Source organism: Balaenoptera physalus (genome assembly GCF_965194825.1).
Source record: "Balaenoptera physalus genome assembly, chromosome: 9".
NCBI classification, from domain to species: Eukaryota; Metazoa; Chordata; class Mammalia; order Artiodactyla; family Balaenopteridae; genus Balaenoptera; species Balaenoptera physalus.
Window position 1 is genome coordinate 52,100,675 of NC_138888.1, and position 14,229 is coordinate 52,114,903.

General features: G+C 46.7%; 1 protein-coding gene across 1 annotated transcript in view; it reads left to right on the forward strand.

The window, feature by feature from the left end:
* SCML4 (Scm polycomb group protein like 4) overlaps positions 1 to 10,434 on the forward strand; it is a 101,953-nt gene extending 91,519 nt beyond the window's left edge. Inside the window, 2 exon segments of the mRNA XM_082475310.1 lie at positions 7,427 to 7,572; positions 10,072 to 10,434. Of these exon segments, the coding sequence (XP_082331436.1) occupies positions 7,427 to 7,572; positions 10,072 to 10,197 (272 nt within the window). The 3' untranslated portion in view covers positions 10,198 to 10,434.
* The last annotated feature ends 3,795 nt before the right edge of the window (positions 10,435 to 14,229 follow it).

Sequence of the window (14,229 nt, forward strand, 5' to 3'; positions counted from 1 at the left end):
TGCTGAACAAAGGAGGCCAGAGGCCCGGGAGTCAGGGAGTCTTCATCTTGCCCCTCTGGTGCCTCCTGCGGGCTGGCTGTCTTCTCTGGCGTTTCTGTTCTGAGCCTTGGCTCGTCCACTGGTAGCCCTGACAGCCACAGTGGTGAGCTATTGCGTATGGTCCCAGATCCTCCACACTCTCCCCTCGAAGAGCCTCACCATCACAGACGAGCCTCTGTGGGCCGAGGAGGGGAGGCAGTTTTGAGGGGCAAGGCACTGTTCCCTCAGCCATGGGGGCTCTTGCCAAACACGATGGCCCTGCTCCCCAACATTGTCACGCGGGGCCGTCGGCCAGGCAGGTTTGAGTGGGCAGAGCCCATTTTCCAAAGTGGAGAGACGTTGTTGCATCTGATTTCTAAGAACAAGAGAAGGGAACAAAATCTGGCACAAACCCGCGTCATAAAGTAAATGAGGGGCAGCAGTTATTTCCTAGGTTTATCCCCAGAGTTAGTGTAATATCAGACATATAGTAGGCGTTCAGTAAACATTCAATCTCTACCCCACGCCACTCCCCCCATGGAGCCCAGTGCCCTCACATTGCCCCTGCTTGTCAAAGCCCTCATCCTGGGGTCCCTCTGCCCATCACATGTCTCCTTCTCTCAACCTCTTCTCCTCAATGCAATTCCCATCTGCTCAAGGTGGTGATCACAGGACACCAGGCTGATTGAATGGACTCATAAACCTAAGAGTATTGCCATTCTTTAAAAAGGAGATATTTACTCTCCTATTTAAGTTGGTGAAATCTTAGACCCTATGTCTTAAGCGTAGGATTTCAAGCAGTAAGGGGAAGGCACGATTTGAATGCAGAGAACTTCTACCACTCCATCTGTCACTGAAGAGTTGTCTGCCCCAACCCAGCCCATCTGGTGGCCCAGATGAGGGGAATCCAGGACCCTTCAAAGGGGTCTCAGGTATTTAGCTCCCTCCCCCTTTCTCTTTCTGCCTCCTTCCAACAGAGTCCTGGGACGAACTCCCATCCCAGTTCCAACAGCCCTCCTGTCCTTCCTTTTCATCTCCGCTTCAGCCCTTTGTTCTCCTGGAATTAGGTCCTCATCTACTGTCTGAGTAATCTAGCCAAAGGGAAGCCCAGACCCTTGCTCAGAACAAGCTCTGAGAGAGCCCCCTCTGTCAGAGCCCTAGTTGCACCCCAGGAGAGCCCCACTAGCTCAGGACTTCTGCCTCTCAGGATCTTGGGTGAGACCAGAGAAATGGAGTGCACCAGTGCCTGCTGCCTTCCACTCCAAGCAAGCCACTGACTGTGGCCAGGAAGATGTAAGCAGAAGTGGAAAAAAATTGGGTCGGCAACTGGCAGTTTCAGTCACTGCTGACTAGAAGTATTCCTTCCCTCCTGTTTCCTCCTGTGGCACTTTGTCTCCTCATCTCTGGTACTTCCTCTCTCCTGTCCCACAGTAGGAACCAGACTCTCAGCTTCATGAGGTCTCTCACTCATATTTGAATCCTCTGCAGCCCCAGGAAAGGGGCCTGTTTGAGGCATATCCTAAATAGCTATTTATTGAGCACCTACTGTGGGCCAGACACTTTCCACACAATATTTATGACCTATTATAAGTTATATCTTATAATTTATTATTATAGCAAGTATATATTATTATTGTAGGTATTATTATATTCAATTTACAGATAAAACAATTGAAGATCAAGAGAAGGTCAGTCAAGTGTTGAGTCAGGATTTGACTTCAACTGACTCCAAAGCTGGCTTTCAAAATTATCCCAGGGATTTTCAAACCATGCAAAATGGGCTTCAAGGGGTCCCTCAGAGGTTCTAGGGCATAGGAGAGAGGGGATGGGAGCAGATAATACTCCCACACTGCCCTCTTTAACCAGGGCCTCTTCACACTTGAAGAGTGGGGTTCTACGTTTGTGTAGTTTGAACAAAGTTTGCACAGCTAAATGCATTTGGAAACCATGGAGATAAACCATGCTGAATTGAGTGGCAGTATATTAAAGTAGGAGAGAAAACCCCTGGCCTCCTTACCCATTTGTCACCTAGCTGCCAGTCTAGGTGCCGGCTGCAGGCCTTCTGGAGGGCTGTTAAGTTTTCCCTCCACCCAAAGAAGTGCTCAGTATTGCTCTGAAATTGCATCCCAAGTGAAAGCAGTTGGTATTAAGAAACCATATCTCTTTAAGGGGGTTTGACCTAAGTCATAAACCTGGAAGGGACCTAGAAATGGATTCTCCCCCATGGTGCTAATCAAAATGGTTTAAAACCGCAGAAGCCAGAAAATGGCATGAGGCTGCACAGGACAGTAGGTATCGATGACATGACAAACTTCTCAGTCCTCTCTCTCATGTGAATACCTACCCTGGCCTCCTGCTGTCTTTTTTTTTTTTTTTTTTTTTGAAATGTGCAACTCTTTTATTTAAAAAATTATAAAATATTATTAAAGGACATAAAAATGAATAAATCGATAGTTAAATTATACCCATCAATTGACCCAATATCATGATGGTGCTAATGCTCCCCAAATTACTGTATATATTCCATTAAATATGTTCATGTCCTATGACCCAATAATACTTCTAGGAACATAACCTATAAAAACTTCCTTAGAGACATGTGCAAGGAAATTTTTTGCAGCACCGTTTGTACTTCCTCCTGCTGTCTTGATATATCGTGCCCATCGCCTCTGTCAGTGGACTCTGAAGGGATGTGTTCACAGGACACGTTTCCCTGATTTTTGCTGATACTCAGGTGAAAATCTGAGAGCTCTCCTCTGTCTCTCATCCAAGATATAATCATTAAGAACTATAAAGAGGTTTTAGATAACAAAAGCTTCCTGACATTTGCATTAACAGGAGAAGCTGTAGAATTCCCAACCACAAGTATGTCTAAGCTTCAGAACTGAAGTGACTCTGACATTGTTATTACCACTCATATGCTTTCCATGGGTTGGAGTTTGATTCCGTAGGGTATGGGCTCGGGTGACGGATAGAGAACAATTCAGCAAGAGAAAGAAGAATGGGGACAGCGCTCGACGTGGGGGGCGGGGAATGAGAGAAGGTGCGGCACGGCTTATTCATTCCAAGGAAAGAGAAGAGTTTGTGCAGGAACGCCAAGGGAAATCATGCTGGGAAATTTGGGGTTCAAGTCAAGCAGACTGGGCTTTCTTTACTCTGTGGAAACGAGACATGGCTGAACAGGGAAGTGAGCTGATGACCACAGAATTGAGGAAAACAAATCTATTGGCCATTATTGGAATGATATATAATAATAAGAATAGCAGCTATCTTTTGATTAATTCTTACCATTTAATGCTTCACATTATCCTATTTAATCCTCACAACATGGTAGAGGTTTGACAGGTGAGGCAACTAAGACTCAAAGAGATGTTGGTCAGTCCTGGCCAGCAGATACTTATGGAGCACAATATGCCAGGGCCTCTTCTGAGGTCCGAGGATGGAGCTGTGAGCAAGACAGATGTGGGCCCTGCTCGCTGACAGCGTCCAATTCCAGAGAGGCAAACGTTAACGAATGTAACAAATGATTCTGAGGGGCCCCGTTTGGAGACGGACGGGCTTCCCTTCAAGATGCTTCTCGTCAGGCTCCAGCCCAAAGCCACATAGTCACTTGACTCCTACAATACTTTTGAGAGACAAGATGAAGAAACGGAGGCTCATAGAGAACAGAATGATCAGGTCCGGGAAGGGGCTCAAAACCTGGCCATTGGCTCTGCATTCACTGTGCTTTGCACACAGACACACTGCTGAGGCTTCAGATGTGTGAGAAAGTAGCTCCCTCGTGTTGCCCGGGACAGCCTGTGGTGCGAAGGGACCTTGGAGATCCTTCCCAACTCCTTATTTCACACCAAAGAAGCACAGAGACGCTTGCACAGAGGGTGGGTGGTAGGGGCTTCTGACTCCCAGCTCATTGTTCCTTCCATTCCTCCACATGACTCTATTGTTAGCTAAAGAGTTTCCTCTGAATTATGAATGAACAAAAGGAAATTATGCATGTGCTTGTGGGTCTGTGTGAGACAGAGAGCGACTCACAGGCAGCAGCATGAGTACCGGGGCTGTGAAGATATCCGGGGTTGCTTTAGACAGATTCACAGTCAGTCTATTCCTGGTGGATGTGAGTTCAGCGTTAGAAACAGCCACCACCAGCCTTCATTCTACATCCATGCACAGCTGGGTTTTACTATACACACGTCTCCCGCATCGCCCAGGGAATAGACCTGACCACGTATGAAGTTCTCGGCGCTGGAGAATGCCACCTCCCGTAAAGGCGGTTGGCAAGCGCTTTGCGTACTCTCTTCCTTTAGGAGCAAGGTATTTTCACCTCTATCGTGTCTGACTGCTGTCCAGTCACATCTGCCTGGCCTGGCTATGTCAGGCCAGACCCATCTGTCTTCCTGACATCTTCACAGCAGCTGGAGGGGCTAGCGTGCTTGTTATCTTTGTGTGAGCACAGGCCATTGCAAAGCCTCTTCAAACCTGCTAGAAAGTTCCCTCTCTTCCTCTTAGAGCTAGTTCATGTGCTTTGGATCCTGAGCAGGTCCCGAGGTGTGACAGCTTCCCGCTGCCGTCTTGTATGACTGTGAGGCACCTCAGAGAGCAAAAGTGAAAATGCCCACAGCTAGTACCAGGTGCCAGGAGCGGAGCCACTCCCCCTCCACATTCATCACCTGGAGAGCCTCCCCATAAAGACAAGCCAGACCACCCTGCTCAACTCCACGGCTGTGGCTCACGGGGAAAGTATTTCCCTGGCCTTGCTCAAAGGACCTTAGGCTCCCATGGATGATGGTGTGAGTCGGTCTGGTGGTTTTCCTTCCTGTCAAACACAGGAAATTAGATTTGACCTCCGCTCTGATCACTCTAAAATCATTCTTGGCACTGAAGACTTCCCGCCTTTGTAATCAGAGCATCTATTATCACCCTGATTATCGCCGACGCTCCGATGGGGCAGGCTCGAAAGACAAATGCGTTTTCCGTGGTTCCTGTTCCCCATGTTGAGTGCAGATGTCTTTAAATGCAGTGAAATCATCTCTAGTAAGCATGCGTCAGCATTCAGATGGCCCTAGGGTGTATTAACAGTTTCCCGCCAAAATGCACCACCTGAGCCCGTGCCAAATCACCTTAGGGGACCCTTCCAGGTCCAACAAGGAAAAGGCAGGGAAAATCTCAAAGTAAATCCAATTCGCAACCAAACTATTATGTATTTAGGACAGACTTCAAATGTGATGCTGTACTTTTCTCAGCACTACTGGAGAACTGTGCACTTCTCAAGTACATTGAAAAGAGGAGGAAAAAAAGAGACAGCAGAAAACCACTGCACCTTGAGATTAAAGAAGGGAAATGGAAGTGAAGGCTTCTCAACTTCTAACTTAGAATTATTCTGTAGGGAAGCTGCTTCATTGTTCAGAGCCTGAAAATAGGATTAAGGATTACTCGCACAAAGCTTTTGTGTAAGTTACTTATACTGTTTCTATGAAGTATATTGATTCATTTTACATTCATTGAACCCATATTACAAATATATTTGCATGGAGCTGTGGAGAGTCAATGATTATAAACTCTGTAATGAGAGGATCCCATTTTTCACCAAACACTTTGCCCAGGACCTGGTACAGAAGAGACACTCAGTAGATGTCCGTGGATGAATAGGGGGAAGATGAAAAAGATCATCCTCAAGAAATTAAAACTAACTGGAGGTTACAGGCAAGCACATGCATAATGGTAATACAAGGCAGATGTGGAAAGCATCTTTAAGAAAAGAACAAACAAAGATTTGGGAGTTAAAGGTAGAGGAAGATGACATCCAGGTGGCAGGACACGGAAATGCTGCCTGTGAAGGGGTCTACCTGGGCTTTGATGGCTGGTAGAGCTTCTTTGGAAATGAGGGAAGGTAAACACCTTCTAGAGAGAAGCAAAAGCACTAGCTAAGGTGGATACTGGAAGCTGGAGGGACATTCGGTCAGAACCAGTATGCCCAGATGGGGGTGTGCAGATGGGCAGGGAGGTGGGCAGGGTGCCTCCTTCCCTCTGTGGACCACCTAATGCAGGTCAGCCATAAGGCCAGCCCCGATCCCATTTCCATCCTCACACCTGCCCTTTCAGGTGGAGAGCATTGCCATTTTACAGCTAACGATGGGCAGCTCCAGGATTTGTCCCTAGGTTTCTCTGGCACCAAAGCTCTTCCTCTCTATCCAGGCAGGAAAGATGTTATTGAGACCAAAGAGAGCCCTTGACCTTGTGCTGGAGTACGGACTTGGTGCACGGGCGAGGGGCATCCACAAGGGGCCCTAGGGAGAGTGTGAGGCCGTGACAGTTTTGCTCTAGAAGGAATAAAGCGTGAGGTGAGGACATCTGCTAGAAAACCTTTGTAGAGGGTCAGGTGAGAAGTTCCTGGATTGGGGCAGCAGGGATGGAAGACAGGAGACCAGTGTGAGAGACATCCTTCTAAGAGCTTCAGAATAATTAAATGCGGGGAGCAAATAAGGGACAGGAGGTAGAGATATCACTGAGGTTTCAGAAACATGAGAGATAGGAGGGGATGCTGGTTCTAGGGAAAGAGGATGAATTCGTTTGGGACATACAAAACAAGTCACCCCCTAAATATTGCCTAAATATTGATTCACTACTCTCTCCTCCTTCATACGTCCTGCACCTTTTAATCTGCCATGTGGGAAGAGCATTTATGCAGCAATGCAACTCATGCCACAATCACTGACCAGCTGTGGACCAGGCACAGGATTAGGCTCCTGTTGTCAAGGAATCCCTAGTCTAGTGGGAGGTTGGAGTGAGTGCTCTGACAGACCCGAGGGCTGGCGAGGCACTCAGTGTAGGCGGTGAGTCTTCTTTCTGCACATGCGGAGCAGGGCATGGACCTCTCACAGACAGGGCTTCTGAGACTGTGGCACCAGAGACCCAGAACAAGCACAAAATGCCCCTCCATTCTGCCGCGTCCTTCTTGTCTCAGGGTGACACCAGTGGAGGCGGAAAGGACCTGAAGTTGTTTTGGCCTCACAGCACTACAGAGGTCTATCTGGAGCTTCATGGAACCTGGTTACAGCAGGCCCGGGGCCCACTGAGACAGGACTGATCGGGGTGTGGGGTGGGGGGGTCTTTAAAACTCTAACATGGGTCAGCATTTCAACCTGCTGCAGGAGATCCATTTTCCAATGCTCTATTCCCTGGGAGAGCAGAGAACCTCGGTATGGAGGGGGAGGCTGCTGCCCTTAGGAGTGGCCTCCGGTGCTCCAGGCTCCTGCCAAGAGCAGGCACTCCTGGCCTTTCTCTGTCGCAGGAGGTCACTCGGGCCGTCACCTTGGACTCGGGGGCCAGGTGGGGACAGGCAGCACCAGGTAGGTGCCAAGGCCCGAGGCCCACTGTCTCACGGCCTCCCTCTCTGTGCTCTACCTTCCAGCCTCAAGCCCTTCTCCGGACAGGCAGGACACCCGGCGGCCAAGGAGCAGGAACCCCTCTACCTGGTCTGTGGAGGATGTGGTCTGGTTCGTGAAAGATGCAGACCCGCAGGCTCTGGGGCCCCACGTGGAGCTCTTCCGGAAGCATGTACGTGCAGTGGCGGGCCTGGGGGCGGTCAGGGAGCTGTGGGGCTGCGGGGGGCTCTGCACTATGCCCGGGGGCACCACTCAAGGGAGGCCAGATGGAACCACAGGGTTCTCAGAGCGGAACAACCACCTAGTTTTGTTTGTCCCATCCGTTCCCTCACTTTGGCCTTTATCAGGAGTGCCTGTTTTCCTGCCCATCCATCCGTCTGTCTGTGCATCCGTCTGTCTGTGCATAAACAAACATTTATAGTACACCTACAATATGCCAGCAGACAGTGCCTATTCCTAAGCTGCTTTGAGGATTAAATGAGAAAATGCACATAAAGTGAGCCAGCACAGCACCTGGCTCGTAGATGGCCTTTGGTTAGCAGGCCATCTACATATTTGCATAATTATTTAGGAGATTCTAAAATATATAAAGATGGTAATTTTTTTTAAAAAGGTAAGAATTAGTACTTTACCTGCCAAGCTTACTATGTCAGTTATCGATTGTTGCTATAACCCGGTACCACAAACGTAGTAGCTTAAAACCACACAAGTTTATTATCTTACAGTTCAGTGGGTCAGGAGTCTGACAGGGGTCTCACAGGGCTAAGACCAAGGTGTCGGTGGGGCTGACATTCTTTCTGGATGCTCTAGGGAGAATTCATTTCCTTGCCTTTTCAGCATTGAGATCCACCCTCATTCTTGGCTCCTACCTCGCTATCCTTATCCTCAGAGCCAACAAATCAAGCTGAGTTCTTCCCAGGCTGCCAACTCTTTGGTTTTTTCTTCTGATTTCTTCTTCCACTTCGAAGGGCCCTGTGATTGCAGTCTCCTCCCTCCCCAATAATCCAGGATACGCTTCCTATTTTAAAGGCAGCTGATTAGGAGCCTTAATTCCATCTGCAGCCTTAATTCCGCTTTGCCAGGTAACCTAACATATTCACAGGTTTCAGGGATTCAGACGTAGACATCTTGTGGGGAGGAGAGGGAGTATTCTTCTGTCTACCAGAGTTATCATTATTTTTTTCCTCCCTGTCTTTCATTTTATTTGAACTGAAGATCATAGAAATCATAGGCTCAGACCTGAGGAGGATCATCATCTAATCCAACACTCATATTTTATTAAGGATATATTTGACCTCAGCTAAAAGTGGGGCCTTGAGAGCAAGGACCGCAGAGGGTTTATGTTTAGACAGATCTGGGTGGAAGGACTCTGGCTTCCTTCCAGCATGACAGGAGGCAGTGGAAGTCTAGGAGGTGGGGGAAAGAGAGAACATTCGGCATTGAGGCCCCTGGGAGGCCCCACAGATGAGCTCTGAGTGACGCAGAGTAGGTGCTTCATCAGTGCTGGCTGAGTGGCTGGCTGGATAGAGGAATGAGAGGGGCTGCTATATGAGTCCTGTACTGTGCCTCTTCTCCCCACCTGAGCACCCAAAATCTCTACCCTTTGTCTCTAGTAATCTGAAAATAGCACTATAGGTGAAGGAGGAAACCCAGCCTTACTAAGTTCGTGAATTCAGCATGCAGTCTGGAGGGTTACCATTTTCAGAGACAAATGGGAGCAATATCGGGACCTCAAAGGATTGGCATTCCCTTAGTAATGATTTGTGCTAAACCCTCAGATGAAGCAGATGCTTTATTTAGTTGTATGCCACCTAGTATTATTGACAGGGCCAAAAAACACCTGAAATCCGTTATAGAGTGTTATTAGCAATTTGGTAATCAGCTAAAGGCAGGCGAGTGTCCCACAAAAAAAAACCCAGAGATTAGGATGATGGATGGAAGTCAGGGCCTTATACCAGCACCTGGGATGGAAAGGTAACTACTAGTTTCAGGGTCTAATGGGATGATACTTTGCCTTAGTCAGTCCAGGCTGCTGTAACTACCACAGACTGGCTGGCTTATGAACAACAGCGATTTATTTCTCAGTTCTGGATGCTGGAAGTCCAAGATCAGGTTGCCATCAAGGTCTGCTTTTGGTGAGACCCTTCTTCCAGGTTTCGGACTGCCATCTTCCCATTGCATGAGGACACTAATCCCATTCACGAGGGCTCCACCCTCATGACCTAATTACTTCCCAAAGTCTCACCTCCAAATACCACCACTTGGAGGTTAGGATTTCAGCATATGAATTTGGGGAGGGGGTAGGGGAGGCACAGTCAGTCCATTGAACACTTCTTGCTTGTTTAGCCCTAGATTGGATGAAGAGATAAACATATGTGGGATATTGGGAGTATGGCTGGGATTATGTTAGATTCCTTCAATCAGGAGAGAGCAGGAATATGAAAGATCCAGTGTATCAAATGACCCCAGGGAGAATATAGGAAGAGGAGCACATAGTATTTGTAGGCTTTCATTTATTTTCTTAAGGTCTTGCCTTGGGACTAAGAGAATATGCATCTAAGTAAATCCATATTCCCTTACTTTATTCCCTGACCATACTCTTAACTGTGGCCACTATTTGATTACTTTGACTACTTTCTGGGTATTCTTTTTTCTGATTCTGTTCCACCAGGAGATTGATGGCAATGCCCTCCTGTTGCTGAAGAGTGACATGATCATGAAATACTTGGGCCTAAAGCTGGGACCTGCACTGAAACTCTGCTACCATATTGATAAACTGAAGCAAGCCAAGTTCTGAAGGTATTTAAAAGACAGAAGCAAAATCCAGACAACAGAGCTCCAGATCATCTTCTGCCTTACCAACATTTGCCACCATCACAAAGATTCTCTCCTGAAAAAGAACAGCCACAAAGACTTGGTCTTTTTATAAAACTCATGCATCTTGACCTTTTAAAAAATTCAACATGGCCCTTTTGAAAGGTTCTTCTGTGTTAATGATTTGCCAAAAAATTACAAAGAAGCCTGTTACTTTTAACATTTCTGGTGGGTTGGTTGCTCTTAGGGTGGGTGCTGTTTTTATAATGAGAGTGTGGGGAACTGAATGCTATCACCCAAGGAGGGCACTGGAGACGTCCAAGGATGTGAGAAGAACCTTTGTCCCTGCAGGCTCTGCGGGGACGCCCACCGCAGCACTACCTGTCTTTAGCTCTGACTTGGGGACCCTATCATTGTGAGCCTTGCTTAATTCAGCTCTGGAAGCTGTCTTCTGAGGATAAATGCCTCACCTTGCACTATCTGGAAAACTTGAATTCTTTTGCTCTCTGAAAGAGAAGGAAAAAAAATCTTTTCTATTCCTAGTTATCTGAAGTACTGTCTTGCCCCACTAGAGGGCAGACTGCTAATGTATTTTCGGGACCCTCACTTCAGCAGCCTGATATTCAGTACCCAGTGGATGGATTAGGGTTTCTGTGAACAAGACCTAGCCTACACAGACACAGGGAATTTATTCCACAGTCAGCACCACAGATTGCAACGTGGGAAGAAACCGTCTTCTAGAAGGTTCTAGTTCATATCCAATCATTACTGACTGACTGAGGTGCACCAGCAGCAAAGTCAAGAATTTGGAAGCACGTTCTTCCCAGATGGGGCTTTGGAGTTCCTTCCCTTCCAGAGTCCTTACTGAGGTGTCGATGTATTGGCATGCCGGAGAGCTTAGTGACATTTAGCCATGGTGTTTCTTTTAAAAAGAAGAAAGATGTCTCTACTAAGCTTTGAAATGGGAGAGTGTTGATTTCTCGTTACATTGTGGGATTATATAGTTGTATGTGTGGCTAATTTTAATAATAATAGCATGTACACAGCCATGCTATTATTGGGTTTAATTCAATTTACAAATAGGTTTTCCTTTCTCACCGTGGAGTAATAGAAAAAAATTGATTTCTACCCTTTTGCAGCTGTGTCCAGGGACGGACAATGAATCCACAATTTACTAGGCAGAAGGGCAGCCTTGTCTCCATTCTTCTTTTTATTCTTTTCCTTGCTCTCTCTCCCTGTCTCTTTCTTCCTTCCTCTCTCACTGAATAGGAAACATATCTTCAAAATGATTTCGCCTTTGCCTTGGGCATGTCCTCTTCCTTAAAAAACATCCGAAGTGTTGTAGGGGAGGAGATGAATACTAGACTTTGTGATCTCTGGGAGGGGGAAGATCAAGGGCCACTCAGGGCCTCCCTTGGCCCAAATGCAAACCAGAAAAGGCACACCATCCTCGGGATGCAGCCTGGATGGGCGTCTTGGCCAGTGAGTGGAGCAGGGTGGGATTGCAGCCTTCTCACCCCTCCACCAGGTGACCTTGTGCAGGACAAGACCTGTACAAACTTGAGGGCAGCCCTGGGTAGATTTGTATATTGATCCTCTATAAATCAGTTAGAACTTGGATGAGGATCATAAGAAACATTCCATGCCATGCTCTTAGACCCACTTTGATGAGTGATATTTGAGAAAGAACATCAGAGCAAAATCCTTTTTAGACACGCAAATGGTGGCGGACTTAAAGCGTGACAGAAAACGGATAGAGCAGAGTGTCCGAAAACTGTCCATGGAACTGAGCTTATCAGGCTGTGGAAGAGCTGAGTGTCGGTTGGTCCCGGCACCTGACAAAACTACCCTGAATCAGGCCTTGGGACAGCGTCTTCAAGATTTTGAAATAATAAATTGACTCTGTCCCTCAAAGTTTGTAAATCGTGAAGTGCTCACTGCTGATCTGGAGTTAGATAGTTGCCCTCAAAAAACCATGGATAGTGTATATATTCAGAATGGCCAGTGTGAAAACAGTGAGATCCGGAAAATCCCACGACAGCCTATGTTTCTCACTCCACCATTTTTGCTCAATCCTCTGAAACTTGTGGTGCCTCTTGCATCCACATATACCTCATATAGAGATTTTCAAAACTTTCTACCGTTCTTAGTAGTGCCTCCCTCAGTACAAACACATCAACATTGGTGCCGCCAAATCAAAATCATCTGCAAACAATGTCAAGGAGATAGAGTAGTTTTCAGGGGAGAGAGATTTTCCCATCTCAAGTCTAGGAGAAAACTGGGTCCACGTTCATGTGGAACTGCCCTCACAGAGATGCTATCTCATTTTGCATTAAACTTTAAGCAGGACAGATTGCTGAAACCATGATATTTAAGGTTTGACTTTTTAAAAATCTCATTACTCTTGAAATGAATGCTGCCACATCAGAGAATAACCTAAGGAGGAAATTCTTCCTTGCCTGTTTTTGCACTGAAATGCAGTTAGCCGACCAAATTATTGTTGCAATACTGCAATTAAATTAATTTTCACCCCTTTCAAAAATCTTGTCAAACCAGGCAGCTAAAAGCTTAGCAAATGTAAAACATGCCAGGCCATCTCCTCTAAACGGACCTTACAGAGTCATGCAACGTGTGTCATTCTCATCTGAATGGGAGCTTATTTGGCGGCCCTTGAACTTGTACAGATGTGTTACTTGTTATTCCATGGCAGTAGATTTGCTCCAGGTTGTGGTAAACAATGATATAGTTTTGCATAATTTCAAATTAGTGTGTGTGTGTGTGTGTGTGTGTTCATGTTCCAAACATTTCCAATTACACTTGTCTGTTAAACACTTTAAAAAAAAAATCTAGAGACAGTTCTATTGCCTAAGGCATTTAAAATATTTTATGAGGCACATTATTCCCTTTGTGAAGACTTCAGGTAAAAGAGGTGCATTTCGTCTGTGTGTGTGCGTGCGTGTGTGTGTGTGTGTGTGTGTGTGTGTGTGTTTCCTGACACTGTAGTGGGTGGGAGTGTATCAGCTTTTGCATTTGCTTGGTTTCAAATGCCTTCCCAGCTTTGTAGCACTGAGGCAGAACCCTCTCTAGGCTGTTACTGCGAAGTATCCCCTCTAACACCAGCAGGGTGCGCCCTGGAGGCAGCTGGGGGACAGTGCTGGGGTTCTGGGCCTGCCCAGGTCAGGTGCTGACTGGACTCACCAAGCCAGCCCAGGCTCTGCTCCGTGTCACTAAGGGGACAGGCCTCGCCAGGGAGCCCAGTGGGCTGGTTTAGTGCCCACCGGAGCTATACCGTGCTTCCATCATTTCCCTTCAGCAGGGCTGCCTCGTATTTTCCTTTACAGCAGGAGAAAGGAGTGGGGAGCTCCTCAGGAAAACCAAATAGGATATTAAAATACACTGGGGAGGAATACTGCATGAGAAGGAAACAGTAAAGAAGGGAAGACAAAAATAACTGTCCTAGGAAGACGGTAAGAGCATCTCTTCTAACAAGCCCAACCCTTTAAGCTACAATAACCTATTTTTGTATTTATGTGCTGTATGGAAGATTTCTTATTTTTTTTAAATTAAAAGTATGTTTTTTATTACTTTCTGAGATTGTTTTAGGAGAATTTTGTCATAGCTCTGAAGATGATTGGAAGTGCCCAGAAGTGACCAGGGACTTGAATTTAGTCATTGTCAGAAGGTCCTGAAAGATGGAGATACTCTGCTTTCTTTCTAAAGAACTAGCCAGGTTTCCATATGCGTGAGCGGGAGGTGAGTGCTGTGTGACATTTGCTCTGATCCGGTGCTTTTTCAACTCTTCTCCAATGGGCTTAAGAGGAGGAGGAGGAGATGGGACTCACGTTTTTTTCCCTTAAACCTCAGATAACAAGACAGGCAATTGGGAAGGAGGAGATGATTTTTCAAAACTGCAATATTTTGTTAAGGAGAGGGATGAACACCTGTCCGTGGGCATGGTTTATTTTTTGTTACAAACTCATTCCAAGAACTAGGTAGCTGCCCATCTCTGCTGTGA